Source organism: Eubalaena glacialis, chromosome X (assembly GCF_028564815.1).
Source record: "Eubalaena glacialis isolate mEubGla1 chromosome X, mEubGla1.1.hap2.+ XY, whole genome shotgun sequence".
Classification (NCBI taxonomy): domain Eukaryota; kingdom Metazoa; phylum Chordata; class Mammalia; order Artiodactyla; family Balaenidae; genus Eubalaena; species Eubalaena glacialis.
In genome coordinates, this window is record NC_083736.1 from 11,302,588 (window position 1) to 11,329,651 (window position 27,064).

The following is a 27,064-nucleotide window of genomic DNA, read 5'->3' on the forward strand; positions in this document are numbered from 1 at the left end:
AATGAGACCTGCAGTATATCAGACAGAGGCTGCTCCGCTAGCTCAGGTTCATCAGTTTGGGTCCAGAGGGATGATGACATGGAACGGAACCACAGCTGACCCATAATGGACATTAAGGTAAGGACTAAATCTTGTTTTTGTAAGCCACAGAGATTTGAGGAGGGGTCATTTTTTCTACCACTGCATGGCTTAGCCTAAGCTGGCTGATCCAAAAGTGTTAAGAGAGTGTTAACAGCTTATGGAAAACCCGAACGAACTTTTTGGCCATCCCAATAGTTGCAAATAAAGACATCCACTCCTTCTAACTTAGAAAAGGAGTTTCTTGGGGAGATGCTGGCTAGCTCTTAGAGGCAAGGCTGGAGCTTGAGTTTGGACAGTGGGCAGGAAAACAAGAATCCAGATCATGAATGGCTTAATTAAGATGCTGTCACTGCTAGGTACTAGATCCTGCCACTGGCATCATCACCACTGCCATTATCTGTGGTCACTGGGTACCAGGGGCCACCACTACCCATGCCAGAATGAACTCTGAGCTGTTCCAGCATCTCCATGTTGCTTTCCCAAGACTCAGATCTTCAAAGAGAGTATCTGATTGGCCAGAGTATCACATTGGTGGTTAGGATTTTAACATATGAGTTTTGGGGGGGATACACACTTTCAGTCTACAGCAAGACAACTTGTTAAACTCTTTGAATGATAAGTTTTCTATAGAGTCCTTTGCATTTTCTAAGCATATCATCTGTGTTTAATACAGTTTTGTTTCTCCCTTTGCAATCATGATACTTGTTCTTTTATTTCTGCGTGCTAAGACCTCCAGTGCAATGTTGAAGAGACATACTTATCTTTTCCCTGCTTTAAAGGGCATACTTACAGATTTTAACTATTAAGAATGAATGATGTTTGGTATAGGTTTTCAGTAGATATTCTTTATGAGGTTAAGAAACTTCCCTTTTATTCCTGGTTTGCTGAGATTATCACGAATGGTTGTTGAATTTTATTGAATGCATTTTTTCCTTCGTCTGTTGATTTGATTGTATGTTTTTTCCCTCTTTCAAACTGTTAATGTTAAACCACCCTTGCATTCCTGAGATACATTTAAATTGTCATAACATATTCAATTCTACTGTTTTGTTTTCTCTTGACTATGAGTCACTTTTTGCTGCTTCTTGGCATGTCTAATATTTTTTTGTTGCATGCTGTGCATTGTGTATAAATGAAACATAAATGCTCTAGATAATATCTTTCGCCATTGAGAGTTCCCCTGGTCCTTCATTAGGCAGATAGTGTGAGGGATTTATCACTTTAATCCAATCAGGGATCGAGTTTAGGCTGAGCCTAGCTACAGCTGTGGCCAGCAGCCTGAACCGGCATGGATTATTTATGCCTATGTGGATGGCACTGACAGGAGGAGGTGAGAGGAAAGAAGTTGCTTATGTGAGCACAATAGTGGTCTCAGCTTTTACACTGAAAAGGTCAAGAAAGCTGTTGATGGGCATTGGGTACTCAGACGTATGGCAGCGGGGAGGTGGGAAGAGCACAGTTCTGCTTTACTGTCCTGAGTTCTAGGAGCGGCTCAAACTTTTATATGTGTCTGTGGATTTGGAAGGGCTTCTGTCTGAAGGAACAAGTTGCTAACATAACTGGATTTTTGTCTGGCCCTTACCATTGTAGCCTAAGGCAAAGATTACATTTGGATGTCATAGAAAGTATTTCTAAAGGTTGCTTAAAATTGCTTCATTAAAAAATTTCCACTTATTGCTCAAAAGCATATTGTAACATGGGATTCAAAATTTCAATAAAAATTACCCAGATTTCTACTCCCCTAACAATGCAGCTGTTTTGATTTTCCTACTTCCTTTCCATTCTTTTTTTTTTTTTTAATAAACACTCATGTGCACAAACACCCATACAAACACACACAAACATACTATTTACATATTGTAACCGTGGTGTGCCTGGGATTTTCCTCCTACTGCCTTTAAAGGTGAAGTTCAGTTTATGACTCACATTCATCAGGAAATCAGGAAAGGGATCAAATTCCCCACTTCATTCCTGAAGGTTAATGCCTGCTTCATTCTGCCCTCTGTAATTACCCAGGTTAAGCTATGTTTAGAGTGTGGTAAAGAGAGAGCAGCACTGTTCCGCATGTACTTATTATTTTTAAGGGAGCACATTAGATTTAGTTATGGCTAGAGAAACCATTATAATTTCAGTTTCTCCATCAGTGATGAAGATTTTGTAATAGTTTGCATCTGTATTTAGAATTTGAGTGCAGCTACATGCTAGGTTCTTGGTGAACTGCTGTGCCCTCAACCTGCACCAGCCCTGCCCACTGCCACTTGCTCATCATGAGTTACCTCCTCACTCATGCCTTCTCTGCTCCCATCACCCTGTATTCCCACCAGCTGCACCTTGTTTATTTCCTTCAAGGCCCTTAATCCAATTTATAACTGCACATTTATTTAGTTGCTTATTGAATGTCTCCTCCACTCTTCTGAGCTCTCTTAGGAAAGGGACTGAATCCAATTTATTCAGCAAGGTAAGGTCATATGATATAAACACAACTGGTGGATAGAAGCAAAAATGCGGGAGGGTGCCTGCGGACACCCCTGAATTCCTCCAGTGTCTTGTCTACCTGCTGTAGTCTCAATGCCTGAGAGTCCACATTTCTGATTATTTAGATATGTCATTTAATGGTGAAATTGCCGACCATTGAGTTCTGTGTTTTTTCCCTGTATGTGAAAAGTATAATCAATTTAATTTTCTTTCTTTTTTTCTGGCCACGCCACGGGCCATGTGGGATCTCAGTTCCCCGACCAGGGGACCAGGGATCAAACCCGCACCCCCTGCAGTGGAAGTGTGGAGTTTAAGAAGTCCACAGTCTGTTTAATGATAATCAATATTTATGATACCTGAATCTGGGGCCCACTTGCTTGTAGCTTTTCATCAGAGATACCAGAGGTGATTCCTTTCAGACTCCAGCTTGAGATGGAGTACTAACTCCCAGTGCTCATAGCAATAAGCAGGTGTTATTTAAGGAAAGGAATCGTTAATGCCCAGCAACCGTGATCTCTTTTTCCTCCTTGAGTGATGCACTAGATACTTACAGAATATAAAGGCAAAAACCCTAATTAGATGAAGGGAGCCAAAATAGGTCAGTTCTTCAGTGTTTTTCGTCAGTAAACAAGTTCATGGAGCAAGAGCGATAGAGACCATCTGTCTAACTTGTGTCAGCTTGCCAGCCACACATATCCAACAGCAGAAATGCCCCAAACTTGCCCTTTAGGGAAAAATCTTTCCACCCACCCTACTCTTGCACTGTCAAATCGATTAGGTAAAGAAGTGGATGGTGGGGACTTCCCTGGTGGTACAGTGGTTAAGAATCCGCCTGCCAATGCAGGGGACGTGAGTTTGATCCCTGGTCTGGGAAGATCCCACATGCCGTGGAGCAACTAAGCCCGTGCGCCACAACTACTGAGCCTGCGCCCTAGAGCCCGCGAGCCACAACTACTGAAGCCTGCACCTAGAGCCCGTGCTCCACAACAGGAGAAGCCACCGCAATGAGAAGCCCACACACCGCAACAAAGAGTAGCCCCCGCTCGCCGCAATTAGAGAAAGCTCGCGCACAGCAATGAAGACCCAATGCAGCCAAAAATAAATAAAATAAGTAAACTAAAAAAAAAGAAAAAGTGGATGGTGGAAGAGACCAAAATATACAAGTATTCTTAAGAGTCAGCTGGCTAGTGTCCAAATAAGAGTTATTTCAGAAAAAGGAGCTCTCTGCAATTCTTTCTTCAGGTGCTGACTATGGCTACACTCAGATATGTTTATATGCCTCACTCACATTTTGGAACAGCCTAAGAATCACTTTTAGGACCTTCTTAGGGCCCTTTTTCGAAAACTCTTAGATTTCTCAAGGCTTACTTTAAATCAAGATACAGTAATTTCGTAAGTGCACCTGTTAATAGCTGGTTGGTATTAGCGGTTACAGAGATAAACCCTTACCCCGTCACTCCTTGGCTATGATTATGACACATGATTTTCAGGTAGCATTTCCTTAGTGACCCTATGGAATGCTTGTTGCAATTTAGTCCAATGTATCTGACACTACGTATTTTTATTTTCTTTTGGAAAATTAACTCTAATGTTCTTATATGTTTGTTTTGTTGTGTAGTTTTAATTATGTTTTAAAATAAGATAATGAATATCTCTTCCTCCTCCCTATTGTCAATAGATTTGTATTTTATAAGCCTTTACTCATATTTCCTTGGGGAAATAACCTGTATGCATAAGATTTTTTTTTTACTTTAATTAATTTATTTATTTTGGCTGCACCAGGTCTTAGTTGCAGCACGCGGGCTTCTTAGTTGCAGCATGCGGACTTCTTAGTTGCGGCATGCATGTGGGATCTCGTTCCCCCACCAGGGATGGAACCCGGGCCCCCTGCATTGGGAGTGCCCAGTCTTACCCACTGGACCACCAGGGAAGTCCCTAAGATTTTTTTTTCTATAAAAGAAAAATTCATTTAAGCTCAAACTAGAACTCAGTCTTTATTACATGTCCCACTTTCACAAGTATTCTAAAATTGTCTTTTATATTGATACTTGTGACAGACTCTCTCGAATAGAACCATTCTAGTATTGAATGAAAAGTCTTAAATTAGATTCATTACCTGAAAATGACTCCCTAAAGAGCCAGAGGTTAATGATTGTGGGCCCAGGAAATAATAAAAGTGAGATCTTTCTCTTGGAAAACAAACAAACTAAATCTGCCCTGCAAAATATATTTAGAGGGACTAAAAATCCCTCTTTGGTCTCCAGGAGCCTGTATCGGAAGACCCGTGCGCTGAACTCCATATTTAAAGTGAGGAATTAAGAAGAGTTTCCTCAGTACCCCCGTTTCCCACTACTGCTTTTTATTTAGAGAGGACAGAGGCAGTACAATTTTTAACAAGAGCAAGGAAATTTAAAAAATTTAATCAAAAATCCTGTTATTTCACAGTATCACAGCTGTTCTCATTTTCATCTACTCGTTTGTCTATTTGCATATTCATTTCTCAACGTAATCACAGCATCCTGTGATTGTGCTTATGCGATCTGTTTATTTCCACTTTACGTCAACCTTTAAAGATAACTATTATTTCGTGCTCTCTCTCGCGGAAACGCAGCCGTAGGACCAGAGGAATAGCCGACCGGAAGAAAACCCGGGATTTAGCTAGAACTGACAGGCACGGAGTGGGTGAGGGCTGGGCGAAGGCGACCTCGAGGCCCCGCCTCCCCCGGGCCCCCCGACGAGGCCCCGCCCCGCCTTCTCAGGGCTCCTGCCGGCCAGGCCCCGCCCTCTTTTCCCGGGCCCCGCCCCGTCGCCATGTTGTTCCCTCGGTGCTGGACGGGAGCAGCTGTAGTCGGACCCGGGCAGTGCCGCCGACGTCTGCTGCCAGCCGCGTCCTCGACCCTCTCTCTTTCCTCACTGCACCCGGACGGGCCGGCCCGGAGCTCCCGGGCTTCCTCCGTGTGGCCGCGAGGTGAGCGGGGCGCCGACTCCCCTCGGGGCCGGGCGGGGGCCTAGGCGGGCTGCGCGGGCGTTAGGGTCTGAGAGGAGCCCGCGGGCCGCGTGTGCGGCCTGGGCCTCGGGCAGCTGGGGCGGGAGGCGCGCGTGGCCCGTGCGGGTCACTCTCCCGCCCCGGGGTGGCGGGGCGGCTTGTTGCCCCCTGCCTCCTACTGACTGACGCAGGTGGAAAGATGGGGTCGCGCACCCGGGGAGAGAGACACACGCCCGAAGACAGAGACGCCCAGACGTCCTGGAGACACACACACGGGGAAGGAGATCCATCGATACCTGGTGACACATACCCAAACACCCAGGGAGAGGGACACATCCACACCAACCCCCGGGGAGACACCCAGGGTCACACGGAGAAACCCACCCAGGCACGCCAACCCAGCGCACTCCCGCGTGACTCATGGAGAGAAAGCAGAGGCGCGCACGATTTGATATTGGCGACCTCTGACCGGCTTCCCAGGTGGATATTTGCTAAGGTGTTGGGGCCACTCGAAAGACCAGTTGGGACGTGTGGGGTGTTATCGGATTCAGACTCTCGCTAGGGTTTCGGAATCGTGTTCCTCTCTTTCTTCCAGCGTAGTATGTAGGGAGGCAAGATGAAAATTTTAAGTGCTGACCAAGTGGTTGTGGAGGTATCAGTTGGTTTTTGGGTGGTGGTTTTTTCTTTTCAAATGATGACACATCCCGTGACCGGGGTTCTTTTGAGGAATGACTTTTATGCTAGTTTCCAAATTGTCACGTGACCACGCGCTTTTTGTAGGATTTCGGAGGCCTGATAAAAAATCAATAGATTTTGGTTCCTTTTAAAAAAATCAATTAAAAAAATTTTTCTTCCGGGTTTGTCTTTCTCTGGCATCATTGTAGTGGAAAATCCCTAAATTGCCCGTAATCTCAAAAACCGCTGGGTGGAACAAAACTGAAGAGATGCCGGAAGCTCGGTGTTCTTCAGCCAGGGACTTTTAAGAAGACTGTTCTTTATTTCTCTTTTAGAAGCTTAGGTTGAAGTTGTCTTCACTGCTTGTCTCCTACTCTCTGCATCTGCTGTGGCCATCTGGGGCTTTCAGTATTTTTGTGTGGACGTTGTAAATTCCTTTTGTTTGTACTAAGAAGTTTCTGGCTTGCTGACTTATTTACTTTGGAGAGTTTTGTGAGTGGGGGATATTTTTGGTTTATCGTTTGTGAGGTTAGAACAGATGGAGGAAAACTAAGTAGAACGTTGTTGGCCTTGACTCCAGGCCGGGTTCTCGGAGGCTAAGGAAATACGTCAGTGCTCTTCCCTCTTGTCCAGCCTCTCCTATTTTCATTTCTTTCTTCCTCAGCCACTTCTTCCATCTAGACTGTGGTACCCTGGAGGCCTGCACATAAGTTCCTTTGGTTCTAGAGATGAACTCTTAGCCTACCCTCATTTCTTACCATTTCTTGGGCCGCCACTCCAGCACTGGGTGTTCTGTGCATGTAAATCCTGTAAGTACCTCATTTCATTTACTTCTCACAGCATTTCTGTGGTATTAGCTCCATTTTAAAGATGAAGAATTTGCTGGGGCGTAGGAGGGGTAGGTCTGATTCCCATGGGCACGGGTGGTGAGGGGGCAGAGCCGGGATTCACAGCAGGCCTGTGTGAGTTTGGAGTGGTAGTTCTCAGCGGGGGGCGGGGGGTATTTGACAATGTCTGCGGGCATTTTTGGTTCACACCTGAGAGGGTGTGCTGCAGGCACCTATTGGGTGGAGACCAGGGATGCTGCTCAACATCCTACAATACACGGGACCACTCCCCACAACAAACAGTTGTCTGGCCCAGAATGTCACTCGCGCCCAGGTTGAGAAGCCCTGCTTGACCTCAGTCTGTGTAACTCCAGAGCTCACAGCCAGCGCTTCTGTAGTTCTTCAGATGTGATGTTGGTTCCTATTTAGGGTACCTCCTCCTCATTTTAAGAAAGAGCAGGGGGTGGGGAGGATTTGAGAACTTGAAGAGATTTCCCTTGACTAAGGGACATATTCATTCATTTGAAAGATTGACCAAAAAATTTCTGATAACAGAATCTCCCCCCGCCCTTTTTTTTAATATTTATTTATTTGACTGTGCCAGGTCTTAGTTGCGGCACTTGGGATCTAGTTCCCTGACCAGGGATCGAACCCGGGCCCCCTGCATCAGGAGTGTGGAGTCTTAGCCACTGGACCACCAGGGAAATCCCTCCCCCCCTTTTTTTTTCCGAAGGCAAAAGTGTCAGAACTTGAGAGTCACTCAGAGCCCTTGAAGTAGACTTAGGGAATTTGGTTTCTGTATTATTCCACTTGCCAACAAACATTTTCTGAGTAGCCCATTGGTTGCTGATACAAAGGTGCTGGTGATATGAAGGGCAGTGGGGAGTCCCCACCTCCCCGAAGCTTACAGTCTAATCACAGTCATGAGATCACGTTCTAACTTTGTCCTAGAACAAAATTTATTGCCCAGCCAAGGTCATGGGCCAGGTGTCTTTAAACCAAACAGCTGGGACTTCCCTGGTGACGCAGTGGTTAAGAATCTGCCTGCCAGTGCAGGGAACACGGGTTTGAGCCCTGGTCCGGGAAGATCCCACATGCCACGGAGCAATGAAGCCCATGCGCCACAACTACTGAGCCCACGTGCCACAACTGCTGAAGCCCGTGCACCTAGAGCCCGTGCTCCATAACAAGAGAAGCCAATGCAGTGAGAAGCCCCCGCACCTCAACAAAGAGTAGGCCCCACTCGCCGCAACTAGAGAAAGCCCGCGCACAGCAACGAAGACCCAATGCAGCCATAAATAAATAAATAAATTTGTTTAAAAAAAAAACAAAAAACAGCTGCACACCAGCACATAGGTACCTGTGTCATGGCATTTACTGTGGGTGGACTTAGGTGAAATGGGGAAAGGTTGATGTGTATTTCTTTTAAATTTTATTGGAGTATAGTTGATTTACAACGTTGTGTTAGTTTCAGGTGTACAGCAAAGTGATTCAGTTATACATATACGTATATTGATTCTTTTTCAGATTCATTTCGCATATAGGTTATTACAGAATATTGAGTAGAGTTCCCTGTGCAGTATAGTAGGTCCTTGTTGGTTATCTATTTTATATATGTATCAGTGTGTGTATGTTAATCCTAAGCTCCTAATTTATAAGGTTGATGTGTTTTTGATAGTTTTGTCAGTTGACCACGTGTGAAAATTTACAAGAAACAAATTGGGAAGCCATTCTTGTTGAGCATAAAATTCTTCCTTGAATTAGCCTCAGTAGACAATAGTTCTGCATGCATTTTATCATTGAAATCAAGAAATATGGGGCTTCCCTGGTGGCGCAGTGGTTAAGAATCTGCCTGCCAATGCAGGAGACACAGGTTCGATTCCTGGCTTGGGAAGATCCCACATGCCGCGGAGCAACGAAGCCTGTGCTCCACAACTACAGAGCCCACACACCACAACTACTGAAGCCCACGCACCTAGAGCCCGTGTTCCACAGCAAGAGAAGCCACCGCAGTGAGAAGCCCGTGCACTGCGAAGCCCGTGCACTGCAATGAAGAGTAGCCCCCGCTCACCGCAACTAGAGAAAGCCTGTGCACAGCAACAAAGACCCAATGCAGCCAAAAATAAAAATTAAAAATAAATTTATTAAAAAAAAAAAAAAGAACAAATAAGCGATGAAATTTTTTTAATCGAATTTTGCGTTTTTTCTCTGGCATTCTCCAGCCTGTTTTCACCATGCCTAAAACTAGCCCCTTCAGTCCATGTAGTGCTTCATTCTGGTGGCAGATACAACTCTTAGGTGAACTTTGGGAGGGAGTGAGAGGAGTCCAAAAGGGTTGGTTCTGGGAGTTCCCTGGTGGCCTAGTGGTTAGGATTCTGGGCTTTCACTGCTGTGGCCCGGGTTCAGCCCCTGGTTGGGGAACTGAGATCCCGCAAGCCGTGCAGCACGGCCAAAAAAAAACGGTTGGCTCTGTTTAGGAATTGCTGTGAGAGTGTTATTCTGTTATTCATGCAGTCAACACGGCATCTTTTGTGAGGAGCTTTGCTTTTTGACTCGTGCTGATGGACAGTGTGTTGTTCACTGCCAATGGATAGATTTCTCTGCCTCTTATCAGTTTTTGTCTGCTATGGGGTAGAGGGGATGCTAAATTACACACCTAAAAATGATTGCTATCGCGTGGCGTCTAGCAAAGGGATGTGTGCTCTGTTACTACTGGAGGGGTTTTATTCTGGGAAGGATCCAGAGGAATTGGTGCAGGAAGAACATCCACTGGCCTCGGAGGAGTCTTGCTGCATCTGCAGTTGGCTTGCTACTCTGGCCAGGTTAGGTCACCACATTTCTTTCTTCATAAAATGAGATGGTTGTACTTTATAATGTATGTCTATGAGAATACATGACACCAAGTAAAGACGTCACATAATTGGCTTCCAAGTACAGGCATACCTCAGAGATATTTTGGATTTGGTTCCAGACCATCGCAATAAAGCGAGTCACACAAATTTTTTGGTTTCCCAGTGCTTATAAAAGTTACATTTATACTGTACCTGTCTATTAAATGTGCAGTAGTATTATGCCTAAAAAAAAGATGCTTGTACCTTAATTAAAAAATACTTTATTGCTAACAGATGTTAACCATCATCTGAGTCTTCAGTGAGTTGTAATCTTTTTGCAGTACTGACATCAGTGATCACAGATCACCATAGGAAACATAATAATAATGAAAAAGTTTAAAATATTTCAAGAATTATGAAAATGTGACACAGAGACAAGAAGTGATCAAATGCTGTTGGAAAATGGCACTGATACACTTGCTCCAGGCAGGGTTTCCCACAAGCCTTCAGTTTATAAAAGCCCACAATATCTGTGAAGTGCAATAAAACGAGGTGCGCCTGTAGTTCTGCCTCAGGCAATTTGCTGGTCAAGCAGCAGGAGGAAATAAGCCAAATGGAAGAGAGAGAAAGAGAGAGAGGTAATAAATTTGTTAGTCAAAACCAAGGATAAGAAAATAGGACCTGTGACTAAGTAGGTCATCAGCAGAACATTTATTAAGGATTTTTTTTTTTTTGAGGGGGTGAACTCACAAAACGCCTCAGCGAGTTTGGAAAGCTGTGATGCAGATGAAAGGTCAGGGTACCTGAGGGAAGGAGGCGGGGGACCCAGGTGTGTAGGTGGAGGGGGGCCGGCTACCCTGGGTTGGGGAGGTGAGGCCAGAGCTTGCCAGAAATCCTGGGCGTGCCTGAGCTCGGGAGAGAACTGGGAGGAGAAATCTCCATTTCCCAGCCTGAATCTTGGTATTGTACGTGTAGTGAAGTTGAGCTCTGGGTGTTTCCACCTTCTGGGTTCTTCCATTACTTTCTGTTAGTTTTTGACTGTAGCCAGTACAGGGTTTAGGATGCTGTTGCTTATCATGAACACAGAGAAGATGAGATCTAAGTGAATGTAGGCAAGGTCATAGCTAGATCAGCATGGGCTCGGGAGAGCGGGCTATGTGTTTTGGAAGAAATATAGAAAGAAGTGAAGCAGGCCATGGAGGCTTCACGCTGGCTTCACTGAACCCGGCTCATTTCACCTCGGGGAGTCTGAACACAGGCTCCACTTGTGTCCGAGGCCTGATGCCTTACAAATGTCTGCTGTTGTTTGAAGGGGATGGAGAAACAGTATGGAACAACTTTCTACATTCATCCCGTGGCCACATTCATTATCCAAGTGTGAAGGACAGCAGAGCAGTGTAGCCAGTGAACTGAGCTGCTGGGTCAGTGTGAACTGTTTCCATTCCAGGTTCTTGTGAACTGGATTAGGTTTTGGGGTACAGAGGCCAAGGTCGTTTCCAGAAGGTTTGTTCTCATGAGAGTGGTTGTGTTATCAGTGTTAGAGAAGCGTGAAAGACGCCTTACAGATTCCTGTTTCTGGAACGAGCTCTGTAGAACTTTAACAGATAGGGAGTGTTTAAATGATTTAACAGGTTCGCAAATGTTAGAACTCCCTGGGGTGCAGTGCGTGTCTAGGCGACCTCTCCGGTCTGCGCAGTTTCACACTTGCATGTGTAATCAGAGCAGTGATTAGGTGAACACACCTGAACATATATATGTGGTTTAGTTGGAAGTCAGAACAGAAGAGCTGCTTGAAGGCCACATATTGGTGAGTGCAGAGCATTTTCTAGAATGAGTTCCAGTACTCTTAAATAAAATTTCAGCAATGCTCTTTGGGAGCAAACAGCTCCTACCCTCGTATCCTGTTCCACATTAATATTTGCACAGTACCTGAACTTTATCACACTAGCCCTGGGAAACCCCGCCTCGCAAAGATATGGTGTCATCAAAAGGAAGTGGTGTGAGCTAACGTGGGGACTGAACTCCCTTGAGTGCCAGTTGTGTGGCATCCTGTGGACGGCCAGGACCTCTGTGGTGCCCTCCAAAATGTCACATACCCTGCCCTGCCCGGTTTCCTGTGTGCACTGTCGCTTGCTCTCCCCGCCCTCATCGTCCAGAGTGTTCCATCCCCAACTTCTGCTGCACACAGTTTATTAGGAAGTGGGTCTGCTGGTGGGGAAACGGGCCCCTGGGTGCAGAGGAGGTGTCATGGGGTCTACCCTTGTGCTTTCCGCCCGGCCAGCCTGTCTCAGTCAGTGTTGAGAAGTGCCTCGTGCCCTCTGGGGTCTGTGTGCTCTCTGGGGCTGGTTTCTCATCGTCAGCTGCTTCTCGCCAAGTTAGGATTCCTGTCTCTTCAGTTTGTCACTGCTGGACTATTTGCTTTCCATCTTCTCGGTTTTGTTGTTGTCTCTCATCTACAGTTGTTCTCTCTTATTGTCCTTTTCGGGTTTGTACATTTTTTAGTCCTTTCCTGTCTTTTGATGGGAGTGAAGGTCACACATGTTTGACCTGCCCTGTTTAATTAGACCAGGGAGAATTTATTTAATCTTTATGAACTTGGTTTATTGATCTATAAAACATGGGTGGTAGTGTCCAACTTGGCGGGTGACTTCAAGGTGCTCTCTGCCAGGTACCTAGTAGGCATTCAGTGAACAGTGGTGGCTGATGTTACTGTGGTCATAGCATTTGTTATTTGGGCAAACAAGAGAATGGCAGAAGGGAGGGAGGGAAGTGGACATGTTTCTTGTGTGGGTGAATGAAGTGGGTAAGACAGAAGAAGAAAGAGATTTTGAAAATGGGGAAAAGAGTTAGCTTGGTGTTAGATATGTTGAATTTGAACTGCCATCAGGGTACCAGATGAATATATTATAAAGGGGGTTGGAATTCTTATCTGGTGCCTGAGGGGTGGGAGGGTAGAGGTGGGCTTTAGTTTAGGAATCACTGGGTTTTATATCCCAGGAAGACATGGTTTGGGAAGAGGTAAGGTCATCAGCCTTGCGATACATCTCCTTAAGAGCCCGTTAGAAAAGGGAGCCATCTAGGTTGCAGAAAGCCAACGGGGTGAGGGGAAGAGAAAGCAGAAACTATTATCAGAGTAGTTTTATGAACAATGAAGTAGGAAGCATTTTCAAGGTCATTGCCAGGCTGTTTAGACCTAATAGAGGCAGTAATGGTGGCTGAGTCCTGGCTAAGACTTGAAGGTCCCACTGAGGCCTCCAGCTATTGGTGTGATACTTACAAGACCCTTTCCTAGTTGGGCCTCCATTACCTTATTTGTTTAAAAAAAAAAATGCCTTGTGTACCCTTCTGAGATTTTATATCATGTACATTCAGATAAATCTCTACATCTCAGAATTCACGGCCTACTAGGTGGGCCTCTGGTGAGGACGTTGGTCAACCATGAGGGTGTGTCTGTAGAAGTGTACACAGGGAAGTCCTAAGAGAGGCACTTTTTTCTTCATTTAGGGCTGCATGTACCTTAGGGCATTTAGATGAGGACGGAGGAGAAGCCAGTGGACGGGCCATTAGGAGGTCTCTGGTGACTTTTGCTGACATTCAGGGGGATAGAGGGGTTGAGAACCTGCGTTTAGTGAGAGGGTGGAGGGCTGGTCAGGCGCAGAGCGGAAACGGGTAGTGCTGGCAGAGTAAGTGGGGGATGGGAAAGCTTTTTGTAAGCAAGGTCGCCTTCAGTACCTTGGTGGGGACAGACTGGAGCATCACTGATGGAGAAGTGGGATGAAGTGAACTTTCGGAAAGCTGCCTGCGGCGCTCTTAAGTTTCTTCTCATTTTGACTTGGTGACAACTTCCTTGCAGAATGGGAGCCTCTAATCTAGTTGAGTCCTGTATGCCAGACATATAGCTGTTCTCTTGAAATAGACCTTCTTGGGAAATTCCACTCCTCTTATTTAATTTCTCTAACAGCCAAAGAGTTCTACCTGCTGTGGCCCTCGTGGGCACTGTTGCTATACTAACTCTTCCCTGAGCTTATATGGAAGTTCTCCAGCCCTTAACCTTTTCTGCTCCAAATTAAAGATACCAGTTTTCTTATCTAACTTGAAGAGACAAGTCAGAACCAAGGTTCCCTTGAGTTACAGCAGATCATTTAAGAATCACATTTAGTTTGTGTTTTGCTGCTTTAATGTATTTTTCTAACATGCATATTAAAATTCATTTCTTTCCGGACTTCCCTGGCTGTCCAGTGGTTAAGACTCCGTGCTTCCAATGTAGGGGGCGAGGGTTCGATCCCTGATCAGGGAACTAAGATCCCACATGCTGCGCGGCAGGGCAAAAAAAAAAAAAAAAAAAAAAAAAATTCATTTCTTTCATAATGCAGTCTTCTTCCTGAAGTACCTAGCTGTACTTCCCAGTATAGTTTTCCTATTTTGTGACCTTTATCCATTTCTTTGCATTTTAATTCTGTCCCCCAAAGTGCAGCCTTTAACAATCCCCACTCTTTTCTGTCCAGCATTTCAAGTGCCTTTTTCAGGTGTCTTATTATAGGTAGATGTATGCTTGTTCCTTTTAAGGACTTCATTAAATAAAACAAAGAACAAAATGTGATCCTCACTTATAGGATTAGCAGTTTCCTGTGAATAAGTCTCTTCATTGAACTGTCACAGTTCGTGGTCAAAGTGTAATATTAGGAAAGTCTTATGGGTGAGGGAAATAGTAACGCCAAGTAAAGATGAAAGTCTTGAGGGTGTTATGAACTACACAAATTGATCACACGAAATATACAAATATTGCAGACATGTATTGATCATTTCTTGAGGTCCACATTCCTTTAAGAATCTGATGAGAAACCTTTTTATACTCTTTCCAGAGAAAGGCTCAAGCACATGCTTCCATCCATACCCTCATCCTTATTTCACATGTGATTCTAGGAGGTGCATTTTCCCCCTGCAGCTCCTTCATGGACTCCCAATTAAGCACACTGGATACCTGTACTATCTAATGCAGTACTCATGTAGCTATTTAAGTTTAAACAAATTGAGATGAAATAAAATTAACAGTTCACTTCCTCAGCTGGACCAGCCGCATTTCAAGTGCTCAAGAGCCACATGTGGTTAGTGACTGCTGTATTGGGCATAAGAACATTTCCGTCATCACAGAAAGTTCTGTTGGATCACGCTGCTCTATAGTTTCAGGATTTAAGAAAATTGAATTCCTTAACCAAATCTGTTTTTTTCTCCTCTCTTCTCCCTTCCCACTCTCTCCACCACTGTTAATGGTTAGTATACCTAACTACAGAGGTGCCTTGTTTTAAGCAAAATTGAAAGTATATATTTCTTTAAAGTTTAATTAGATAGCTCATCTTCATAAAAGAGTACTTACTGAAACGAGTTCTTTTAGTAGAGTGAGCTGCTCTGACATCGTGGTAGCGTGGTCTGATTTACACAGCGTTCTCCTTGTCTAGCTGTCTCTGAGGTAATGCTCAGTGGTCACCTAGATAATTTATTTCATCTGACAAGTTGTGCCTCCAGTTTGGTCTGTTCTTCTAGTATTTTGCTTAATTCTTCTGTTTTGCTTGACTTCTTGCTGTAAGAGATCACGCCCATTATTACACTTAATGACTTCCTTGACTTGCCTCTCGTTCATCTGTTTCAGCAAAGACGACTAGGAAGACTGGAAATAAAGAGTGGAGCTAATAGGCTGTTAAGCGAGACACACCTGTATTAAGATATAAGGAAACAAATACACCTCAGGCGAAAATAGAAATAATGTAGGGATTATCCATGCTTTTGTTGCCTTGGTTAGTTTCTTCAAGCCTCGGTTTCTCAAGCTATGAAATGAAGTGGCATGCCTCTCACTAGGGCATTCAGAGTGAGTGCAAAAGGAATGTGTGATTTTGGAAAAAAAAAATTATTCCTAAATTTAAACCAGGAGTGATAAATTCAGTTTAAGTTTTTGGAAGTGAGAGTTAGTCACGGGGTTTCAGATTTGAAAATCTGAAATTTTGAGGAAGCAGTTTATAAACCCAGCGTACTCTCCCTTTGGTAACTTGTTAGAGGAATGTCGTTTTTCAGCGTTTCCTGTTGCATTCAGTACTTATTTTAAAGTGGTTTCCTCATGTGACTTTCAAGTAAGAATCAAGTTTTTTGTCCTCTCCCACACATTTTTTTTCCCCCCACACATTTTAATAGACCTCAGAAATAGAATGGGGGAAGGAACTAATTGAGTAGAGAAACTAAGAACTGTAAGTACGGTAAGTACAAATAGAAAAATAAGAATAGAATAACAAGAATGAAGGAGGAAGTAGTTCACTCTTTGTTCTCAGTTTAGCATTCATTTGGTACCTCATCGAATGGAAAGCTTTGTACTAGATGCTGCAGAACCAAAAAAGGACAAATGAATGGATGGCATTAGGTGTTGTGTGTCCCTCCCAGGGAATTGACGCTGTAATTAGGAAACACACGTACACAACTGACAGATGGTTAAAGCATAAGTGAAGGAGAGCTGCAGTAGAGATGGGATGGTTATGAGAATGAGGAGAAAGGTTAGGTTTCAGGGGGCGGGGGGTGTGGGTGGCAAAAGTGGGCCTTTGGATGACTAGGATTTTCCTAGCTGGCGATGTGGGGGGCGGGGCCTGCTAGTCCCAGATAAGGGCCTGAGCAAAGGCTGGACAGTAAATGCCTGTGATAAGTTTGGGGATGGTGACTTGTAGGGATATAATTGGGACAGGCAGGTACGTGAGGTTGGATAGCTCTTGGAATGCCATGCCCAAAATCCTATATAATAAAAGTAATAAAGAAATAAATGGGTTTCGTTATCTGTAAGAATGGAGGCAGTTAGATCCATAACCAATAAAAAGTGTCTACGTTTAATCCATACAAACATTTCTATTTGAGATATATATTCTCCATGCTTGGATCTGACTCCCCCTTGGTTTACTGTAATATAATAATTGGCTTTGGAAGCCAGCATGGGGGTGGAGAAGGCCAGGGAAAAGGCTACTACTGATACACTATCCGTAAACAATTGATAGTGCAAGATAAAAGTACACAATAGAAAAGCTGGAAAAACAGTGTTATGAAAAGGAAAGGGTTGGCATACAATGCGCTCTTTTTATCTTTAGTTTTGAGGTATTTGCTGAAAGCATAGTTCATTTTCTTTCCTGCCAGTAACCTACTTAACCAACTTCCTGTTCAGATTAGTGTGCGCCATGTATGACATGCATTGGTGCCTGCACATGGTATTGTAATCCTAATAGAGTATCTATGTGTGTGTAACTGACTTATTGAAAAGGATTCTGCTGAAGGGACAAGGAGATCATCTGTGGCACGTGTAAATCTAATGTTAGAGTCTTACTGCTAATTCTCAGGCCGATATAATTCCCATACTGTAAAATTCACCTTTTTAATGTATGCAATTCAGTTGTTTTTAGTATATACACTAAATTGTGCAGCCGTCACCACTATCTAATTCCAGAGTATTTTTGTCATACCCCCCCCCAAAAAAAAGAAAGAAAAAAACCCCATACCCATTAGCAGTTACTCCCAATTCCCTGGAACCACAAATCTACTTTCTGTCTCTATGGATTTGCCTATTCTGAACATTTCATATAAATGGGATAATATAATATATGGCCTTTTGTGTGTGGCTTCTTTAAATTATAATGTTTCTGAGGTTCATCCACGTTGTTGCATGCATCAGTACTTCATTCCTTTCTATGGCTGATTAATCTTCCATTGTATGGATAGGCTACATTTTATTATCTATTCATCAGCTGATGGACATTGGGTTGTTTCCATTTTTTGGCTGTTGTAAATAATGCTACTTTGAATATTCATGTACAAGTTTTTGTGTGGATGTGTTTTCATTTCTCTTAAGTATATGCCTAGGAGAGGAATTGCTGGGTCATATGGTAACTCTGTGTTTACACCTTTTTGGGGAACCGCAGATTGTTTTCCATTATCGTTGCACCATTTTTACCTTCCTGCCAGCAGTGTATGAGACTTCTAGTTTTCCCACATCCTCAGCAACACTTGTTATTGTCTGCCTTTTTGATTTTAGTCACCCTAGTGGGTGTGAAGTGGTGTCTCATTATAGTTTTGATTTGCATTTCACTACTGGCTAATGATGTTGACCATTTTTGCCCATTTTTAAGTTGTTTTTTGAAAAATTATTATTGATTAATTTTAAGAGTTCTGGATACAGGTCCTTTATCAGATATATGATTTGCAAATATTTTCTCCCATCCTGTGGGTTGTCTTTTCACTTTCTTGACAGTGTCCTTTGAAGCACAAAAGTTTTAAATTTTGATGAAGTTCAGTTTACCTATTTTTTCTTCTGTTGCTTGTGTTTTTGGCTTCATATTGAGTTATTTTTAATATCTGAGTTACAGAAAAATTTAAGAAGCAGTTGTCTTTAAGGTCTGGTGGATAGCAGTATTTGATGAAACTTTAAAAGAGAATCATTTCTATTTCATTTCAATTACGGCATTCAGTCAAGCTAGGCTTTAAGTGAAAATGAAGCTTTAAAAAATACTTTTGAGTCTGCCAACCCCTGCCCAAATTGCAGATTCAAGAGCAAAATAAATTATTGTGGTTGCTTTAAAAAAATACACATTTGACATTAAAAAAAGGAGTATGAATTTGCAACCAAATCAGGACTTTGAAGACTGAACTCGGTATTGATTATTCGAGGTTTTCTTGCAGACTTTCATGTTAACCTGTGAGCTTTTACATGGTGTCATCACGGCGTGCACGTTCTTCAGGTTTATCACTTAACAATATTTCTACAGACCCGTGTCTCCATGTCTTCTCAAGGGCGGCAGACGATCCCCAATTATGCATTTAGGTCATTTCCATTTGCCCCACTGGGAAAGTCCTTCCTTCCTTCCTTCCTTTCCCTCCCTTCCTTTCTTTCAAGATGATTTTAGAATGGTACGGGGATGTATTTTTTGGTAGAGTCTAGAAAATTGACAACTCAGGGAAAAGTCTGGGCATTTTTGTCATGGTATAATACATCTCCATTAACTGAATCTTTTTAGAGAGCTTGTTTCATTATAAAAAGGAAATTGCCATGGGACTTCCCTGGTGGCGCAGTGGATAGGACTCCGTGCTCCCAATGCAGGGGGCCCAGGTTCGATTCCTGGTCAGGGAACTAGATCCCACATGCATGCCGCAACTAAGAGTTTGCATGCCACAACTAAGGAGCCCGCGTGCCGCAACCAAGACCCCACGCATCCAAATAAATAAATATTTTAAAAAATGAAATTGCCGTGATAGGCATGCTGATTTCAGTATTGTCTCTGCACATAGAGGTACGTGCAGGGTGTGCTAGGAGCGCAGGGGAAGGGCTTCACGGGGAGACGAGGTCTAGCTGCATTTCCAAGGGTGAGCAGGAGTTTGCCGCCCGCCAGAGAGCAGGAGGAGGGGTTTGTAGTGAATATCTTACTGCAGTCTCAAGTACGAGGCCCAACCACCGCAGGTTTCAGCCCCAAAGCTCGCTGATACCATTGGTACTGACAGTTGAGAGGGATGGTAAGGGATCCATCGCAGCTCTGCCCGAGGCCTCCCTCCCGCCCTCGCCGCAGTCTGCTCTTGATCGCAGCCAGCTGCCTTTCTGGACTCCGCATCTGTTCGGGTTGCGGGCTGCAGAAGCTATTTCAGGGCTCCGCTCGCTCCGAGGGTGTCAGCAGGAATCCTTCCGTGGCCGCTGAGGCCCTGCCCGCCCCAGGGCCCGCCCCTCCAGTCCCGTCGACACAGCTCGATCCACTCTCCACTCTCCCCAGCTCCGGGTGCTCGGCCCACCCTGGGTTCTCCCAGGATGTGCCCGGTGCCTTGGCAGGGGCTTCGCACCAGTGGTCCCGCCTCCTGGTTCTGGCCCCCTCCCCCTTCCACAGGTTCCTCCTCCTGCTGCTGAGCTTTGCCGGTGGTCAGACCAAATCCCCCAGCAGTGGGCTCAGCCTTTGGGGAGGCTGGTTCTAAGGACAGCGTGCGCCTGAAACGGTCGTGGAGACACTGCTTTAGAACAGCCCACGCTGGAGACTGGTGCATAGTCTCTCACTAACACAAGTGAACACTGCCGATTGTCCTCTGGCCTTGGAAGTTACCGCTTCTTTCTTTAACTGAGCGGCAGGTGAAGTAGCTCTCTCTGTTACAGGATCATGTTGGATGAAAATGTAATTCCCCTGATGGCTGGAATCACGCAGCTCCGGGAGATGCTCACACGTGGGGCCTGGTCTGACCTAAGGAGCCGCAGGGGCAGAATCCCTGCACTGTTTAAGCTGTTCTTTGGGTTTTGGTTGGGTGTTGTACTCTGTAGCACGTACCTCTCATTGGTAAGACTTGTATCAGTTGTAACGCAAGTGGGTTTGTGCCCGGATTGTCAGCTCCCCCAACTACGAGCCCCACCTGCCAGGGCCTGGGTGTGGCCTGCATCCTGAGTGCCTGGCCCGGGGAGGAACGCACTGAGGACGCCTGCAGAACTGCTTTCCTACCCGCTCCACGCACTCGGCTTCTGGGAGGCGCCGCAGGGTTCTGCACATGTGTGATGGCAGTTGCATTTAAAACATGTTCAAACTGTGGAAACTCTGATAGAACTTAGGTAGACTCAGGTGTGCTTTATCGATGTGTCAGTGGATTGGATGCTAGTAGTTCTGTCAGGTTCACTTGTTTTTGTGCAGATCTTGAAATAAAGCAAGCAGGTGGAAGACTCTTCCCATTGCTACCCCTTCTTTTCAGTATACCTACGACAGCAACAGGAGAGCCCTCTGAAATAAATGCAAAGGCAGCTGAGACTGCCGCGCCTGTGGGTTAGCTACTGGGCTTTGGAGTCGGTCACATTCCGATCTCACTCCCCACCCCTTGACTAGCTGTGTGACCTCGAGCAAGGACCGTAACGTCTCTGAGTCAGAGTCTTCATCCATAGGGTAGGGATAATGAGAGGCTTGTGAGGAGTGAACACAGTGAAGCAGTCAGTGGCTTGCAGGGCTCAGTCAGTGTTAGCGTGGTGGTGGTGGTGGTGGTGGTGATTTTATTCTTAACCCCCAAATATCAAGATTCTGAAGGGTATCATTTTTTTCATTGAATTTATAAGTTGAGGGCTGCTTTACGTAAGTCCCACAAAAATGCCCTTTGCTTTTAAAAAAGGGAGGGACGGGGTTTGGAACTGTTGGTTTAGACCGGAAGAGGCTAGTACTTCAGCACAGCTCCGCCCAGTCGGCACAGGAGACCTTCACCCTGAATTTGGTCTGTAGGACTAGGATCCGTTGGCTTCCTAATGTCTGCCTGCGTTGCCCTCTCGTTTGTTCTGCCCAGGACTCTTCTGAAATTTGACTGAAGAAATGGCCATAAAAGAAATTACCTCGTTTCCATAAAACTCCCAGTAAAGACTTCTTCATGTGTCCATTCCACAGAAACTCCCTGCACTCCTATAACGAGCCTGGCACAGTGGTGAACCGCTTTCCCTGTTGTCCGTGTCCAAGTGGATCTTCCCGACAGCCCTAGAGGTAGGTACTGCTGTCACCAGAGTCCCCAGAGCTGCAGGATGTCAAATAGCCTGCCCACGAGTCTGCGCTCTTGGCCTCTGGCACAGGGAACCAGTTTTCCTTTTTGACAGTGGGCCTCCATTCGCTCACAAAATTTCCTGTCTGCCTTGGCTGCCCAGAAAGAAGCTTCACGAAATTCTGCACTGCCTTAGTCTTTGCCTGACTTTTCCTGTGTCACATTGGGTGCCTCTCCCTTGGGTGGTCCTTCTTTTTTCCTTGTTTGTGTTAGCTTTATTCTGTGGAATATGATTATTCTAAAACACTCAAAATTTGGGCAGATTTTGAGTAATTTATATTTTACATTTCATCTTAACCAAATTTTACAGCTGTCTAAATGGGATACTTAGAAAGGTAGGATGGGTGGGGGCAGGTGAAAAACTTGTTGGAAAAAAACAATGGTTAAAGTGTAGTATTTGATTCTAGGGCTATTTTTAGGCTGAGAAGGGTCATGGGCAGCTTTCAGGTGCAGTTTTCCTTTTAAATTAAGAATCTAGCTACTAATGGAAGTCAGACATTTCTTTTGCATTTTAATTCTTGTGTTTACTCTTAAAGTTATGAAAGCAGATTGAATGTACATTGCTAAGGTGTGCTTACTGATTCTTTCTTTGCAGATGATGATGTTTGAACTGAACAATTAAGGTAAGATTATGGCTTATGTGACATGCTTTTCTTATTCAGCTTTCTTTATAGGGTTTAGCTGATTGCTAAAGTCATGTTTTAGCTTGGGTGAAGATTATTGCCTTTGGGCAGTCCTTCTAAACTGGAGTATAAAAGGCCTTCATTTTAAGGTAAGTTTTGAAAAGAGCGTATCAGGATACGTTTATTCATTCAGCTTATACTAAAGAAGTTTCAAAGCATTTTACTGTTTTCAGAGAAGAAAAAGGGGACATTTTGAATGTTCATAAACTCATTATGTTACGTTAATGTAGAGATTGCATGAAGCTAGCTTTTGTTAGATGTCAGTGGGAAATAGTCTGTATAATTATCTGTATCACCATGCGTGTTTATGTTCAATGCTGCTGTTAGACTCGGAGAGCTCTTTGTGCCTGTGTTAGTTGTTTGAGCAAAGGCCAGCGTACCCCCAAATAGGATACCTGGGAGGCCCTAAATTATACATGAGAAATGTAAAAAATTGTACCCTATTTCCTGGTGTGTGGGGCTAGCGTATCCCAAATTTGTTTGATCAGAATAAGGGCACAAACTAGGAAATCCCACATTATTATGAAAAAAGAAAAGAACTATGAAAGTGTCCTGATAGAGTTATGAATTACAAATCTCAAGGAATTTCTAAGACTTAATTTGGTAGATGTATGTAACCACGCATCTGGGTGGAGGTTGTCAGATTGCACAGTCTGGTTTATAATTTGATGTACAGATCCTAACAAGTTGATGCTGTACAATGAAACTTTGTGTCCAGTGAGGCAGTTAGAGACTTACTAAAATCCTGAGATAAATGATAGACTAGAATTCAGCGCATCTGTTACACCCTTGTAACACAACGTGGAACGTCTGTGTTTATGTAGCTTCACAATCATGGGAAAGGAACAATCTTGGGATGGGGGGCTGCTGGGGGAGGTTCCCAGTGTAGGGGAGCGGTTCTGAGGGCCCAGCGGTTAGTGCGTGAAGTGGGGTTGGGTTCGCCAGCAGAGGGAGCAGCACGTGCCAGGACGGAGGCAAGGGCGAGCGTGAGGGCTGAGCCTGTGGATCGGAATCTCACTTCCATCTGGCAGTGCGTTTCTGAATGGCTGATGCCGAGAATGGGGAGCAGGGCCAGGTGTCTTGCCGTAGAAGTTGGACTTAGAACTGAATCTCTGGAGAAGCACTGAAGAATGTTAAGGAGGGAGCGTTAGATGCTTTCCTTATGTCAGAGTAGTTGGTGTGCTTTTTTGGTTTTGCTACTCTTTTTTCCTAAGTTGAAGTCGTGTAAGCAAGATTCCAAAGAATTAAACAAAGGAACCGATTTAGTGCACTGTTACTATGTCAGGAAATTAAAGGGCTTGAGATAGTTTCAGTTTCCTCTCTAATATTAATTTAGCCTGAGCATTGGGCAGAGCCATCCACTGAAGTCGAAAAGCCTCCAAGTAGTATGCACTTTAATTGCCTCACACTTTCGTTGGCCAATTTAAATTGTATTAATTATAGTAGTAATTACTGTAGTAATTTAAAAGAGCTAATAAGAGTTAGGGACAAGTTGCCACATATTTATAAGAATAGTGTGTAGCTTGTAGTAGGAAATGCAGAATTCTTGCACGTTATGGGAAGTGTTCAGTTACATTATACTGGGTCATACTTGCATATAACCAGGCGATTGCCAGATAATGTTTGTTTACTGCAGTGATTTTGCAAATTCATCCTAGTCAATACAACAATTATTGTTCATGCCTTTATTACCTTCCCATTGAGGGATTCACAATATCTACTTTAATGTTGAAGTTAATTACCATTTTTGCTCTAGGGCTGTGCTGTCCAATACAGCTGTTGGCTCTTTAAATGTGACTCTTCAAATTAGTGAAAATTATATAAAATTTAAAATTCATTTCCTTGCTCCCACTAGCCACTTGCGGGTAGTGGCTGACATATCAGACAGTCCAGATGGAGGACATCTCCATCGTTGCAGAAAATTCTGTTAGTGCTACTCTAAAGGTTGTCTTCTTTTACAAATATCTTAAAAGCCATTTAATATTGAAATATTTACAGTTTAAATGATATAATTTGATTCAAAATAATTGGGCAGAAGGGAGAATGGGATGCTATGGAGGAAACAAGATTTGCTGTAAGTTGATAAATGGTGAAGCTAGGTTTAGGGTCTGTGAGGTGTCATCATATTATTCTCATTATTCAGAAATTGTGTATGTTTGAAATTTTTCATAATAAAGAATTAAAACAGAAACCTTAAATAGGAACAGTGCTCCCACCAGCCTACACAAGGGCGTCTGAATCTCCGTACCCGCCCCACCCCGCCCCCCACCGGGGGACTGGTGGCGGGGAGGGAGTTAGTCCTGCCCCAGGGCTTCCCCTAAAGGGTACGCATGGTACCACATTTTTGTTTAATGTTCATTTCATTCCCCCTCGAAACACACAAGTAACAGCCCAGGCGCGCATTTGTTCAGAAGAGTTGGAGCTGCCCAAATGAATCTTGTGGGTAGAATGTGCTAGGTTATGATATTATATCAAAAATTCGAGTGGTGCTGACATTAATGTTAGCCAACTCAAAATAGTGTTCCTAATGAAAAGAATAGAGTCCTTTACTCGGTGGTTGGCTTCGGCCTGTTCACAGCCAGATCAGTCAGTTGTGTCTCTGGTTTCCTGCTTACCAGCTCCAATGGTGATGGCGCTGGGAGAGAGAAAGAGGGGGTTGTCTAGAAACCCCCTGGCCTGAGAGGAAAGCCATCAGTGAACACTGTCACCGTGCCACCAGAGAGCTGTTTGCAGTTGCTACAGAAACGTGCCCACTTCGGTCTCCTACTGCATCTCTAACAAATGGTGGCAGGGCTTATTGTGAGCCAAGAGGAACGGTTGAGAGGACAGTCTTTGGGGTCAGACTTGGCCTTGAGTGCTAGCCTCAGTCAGCGGTGACCCGAGGAAGGGGAAGAATGAGCCCTCAGCAGCTGTCAGAGAGAGTGACGGTCGGATGGTGCCTGGCACGAGGCGGAGGGCTCAGTAGGTGACGTCTCTTGCCGTCCGGTATTCCCTGCGCAGAAAGGAATTGGGGCTCTGTGTTTTATTTCCCTTAGACACTGACATTCATAGAGGCATGTAGAGCCATGTACAGGTCTAAAGGAATGTAATGGTACCCTTTTATTTTACAGGGTTCCAAAATCAGAGATCTTGAGATTAAAAATGGCAGGAAAATCATCGCTTTTTAAAGTAATTCTCCTTGGAGATGGTGGAGTTGGGAAGAGTTCTCTAATGAACAGATATGTGACTAATAAGTTTGATGCCCAGCTCTTCCATACAATAGGTGTGGAATTTTTAAATAAAGATTTGGAGGTGGATGGACATTTTGTTACCATGCAGATTTGGGACACGGCCGGTCAAGAGCGGTTCAGAAGCCTGAGGACGCCATTTTACAGAGGTTCTGACTGTTGCCTGCTTACTTTTAGCGTCGATGATTCTCAAAGCTTCCAGAATTTGAGTAACTGGAAGAAAGAATTCATATATTATGCGGATGTGAAAGAGCCCGAAAGCTTTCCTTTTGTGATTTTGGGTAACAAGGTTGACATCAGCGAGCGGCAGGTGTCTGCAGAAGAAGCTCAAGCCTGGTGCAGGGACAACGGCGACTATCCTTACTTTGAAACAAGTGCAAAAGATGCCACGAATGTGGCAGCGGCCTTTGAGGAAGCAGTTCGAAGAGTGCTTGCTACCGAGGATAGGTCGGATCACTTGATTCAGACAGACACAGTCAGTCTGCACCGAAAGCCCAAGCCCAGCTCATCTTGCTGTTGAAGTTCGAGAGGTTGCCCGTGCGATCTAACCAGCTCACACACATGCACAGATAAGCACAGGGTGGAGACGAGAATTCGTGTTTGCAGCGATGGATCATGTACTCATGAAATTAAACTAGCCATATTGCTGCCTTGTTAGTGGGTGGGAGAAGGGGCACATCCACTCCCAGGAGAATCTCTTTACTCAGTAATGGCACCTTACCTTTATAAGTTGTAACGGTTGTCTAATAATGTTTAATTTAAATATGTATGTCACAGAGCTAATAAATGAGATGACCAAGACTTTATAATTAAAACAAAACACTTGAGTATTCTAGGAGTTACTGTTTTTTCCCCGGGAAAATGGAGAACTACTTTTTCTATGTGTATATTTTTATGTAATTAGCACTCTGTTCCTGGTTCAGGGAAAACATGTCCTAAAGCAATAATGTTAGATATTAAAGATTAAAATCCAGTGCATTTGCCGTGTAGTTGTGTGATTTGAGGACGTGTTCATTCGGTTTAGAATTATGTGCGTGTTTGCTTTTTCATTCTACGTATCAGAATTGATCTCACTCGTAATCACTTGTCGTTTGCGTGCCCCCCTCGCCCCCCCAACACAGAAGCCGGCTTTATCACTCTTGGAGGAGGTACTGCTTCTGGATTGTACTGTGTGTGTGGGTAAATGAAGACATCTTTATCTGGTCATGTATTTATTCAGTGTCTTCTGCGTCACTGAGCTTTGTTTAGTGATTTGGTCTCAAGGAGATTTTTCGTCATTCTGCTGCAATGAGCAGCCTTATCGATAGAGCAAGTTGTGGTCTTCTGTGGGTAAAGTTCACGCGCTGCGCCATTCATGCGGATCCCATCCCGCAGAGGCACACCAATGCCAGGCGCACGTGTTAGTGAGGACAGGACCCTTGGCTGTGGAGCGGTGGGTTATCAAGCCACATGCTTTTGGGGGGGTTGTCCTGTGCGGGGGGGTACATTTTGGAACAGCTAGGTTGAGAGATTTCTCTCCCTGGCCCTGCTCCTTGGAACCACTTGACACAGAACACCAATACAGTAAGCTCAGCTTTTGAAAATCTAATTTCCTAACACAACAGATTTGGCTCTAAGCAAAACATTTTCACATTTTAAATTTGGGGAAATTAAATCTCTTTGTAGTCTCAGGTTAGAGAGAGCTGTAGTTTTTATTATTTATAATCAGTTCTGCACCTGCCCCACCAAA

At 44.3% G+C, this 27,064-nt stretch overlaps 1 protein-coding gene across 6 annotated transcripts; it reads left to right on the forward strand.

Moving 5' to 3' along the window:
• On the forward strand, positions 1 to 26,292 carry RAB9A (RAB9A, member RAS oncogene family). 6 transcript variants are annotated; one of them, XM_061178797.1, is made up of 5 exons: positions 5,333 to 5,524; positions 6,882 to 7,026; positions 21,278 to 21,370; positions 22,021 to 22,048; positions 25,219 to 26,292. In XM_061178797.1, the coding sequence occupies exon 5, from the start codon at positions 25,250 to 25,252 to the stop codon at positions 25,853 to 25,855; it is 606 nt and encodes a 201-aa protein (XP_061034780.1). In that variant the 5' UTR covers positions 5,333 to 5,524; positions 6,882 to 7,026; positions 21,278 to 21,370; positions 22,021 to 22,048; positions 25,219 to 25,249; the 3' UTR covers positions 25,856 to 26,292. The 6 variants fall into 6 exon arrangements, with proteins under 6 accessions (XP_061034782.1, XP_061034780.1, XP_061034779.1 ...); XM_061178798.1 differs by lacking the exon at positions 5,333 to 5,524 and adding an exon at positions 5,769 to 6,022; XM_061178799.1 differs by lacking the exons at positions 5,333 to 5,524; positions 6,882 to 7,026 and adding an exon at positions 1 to 117.
• The last annotated feature ends 772 nt before the right edge of the window (positions 26,293 to 27,064 follow it).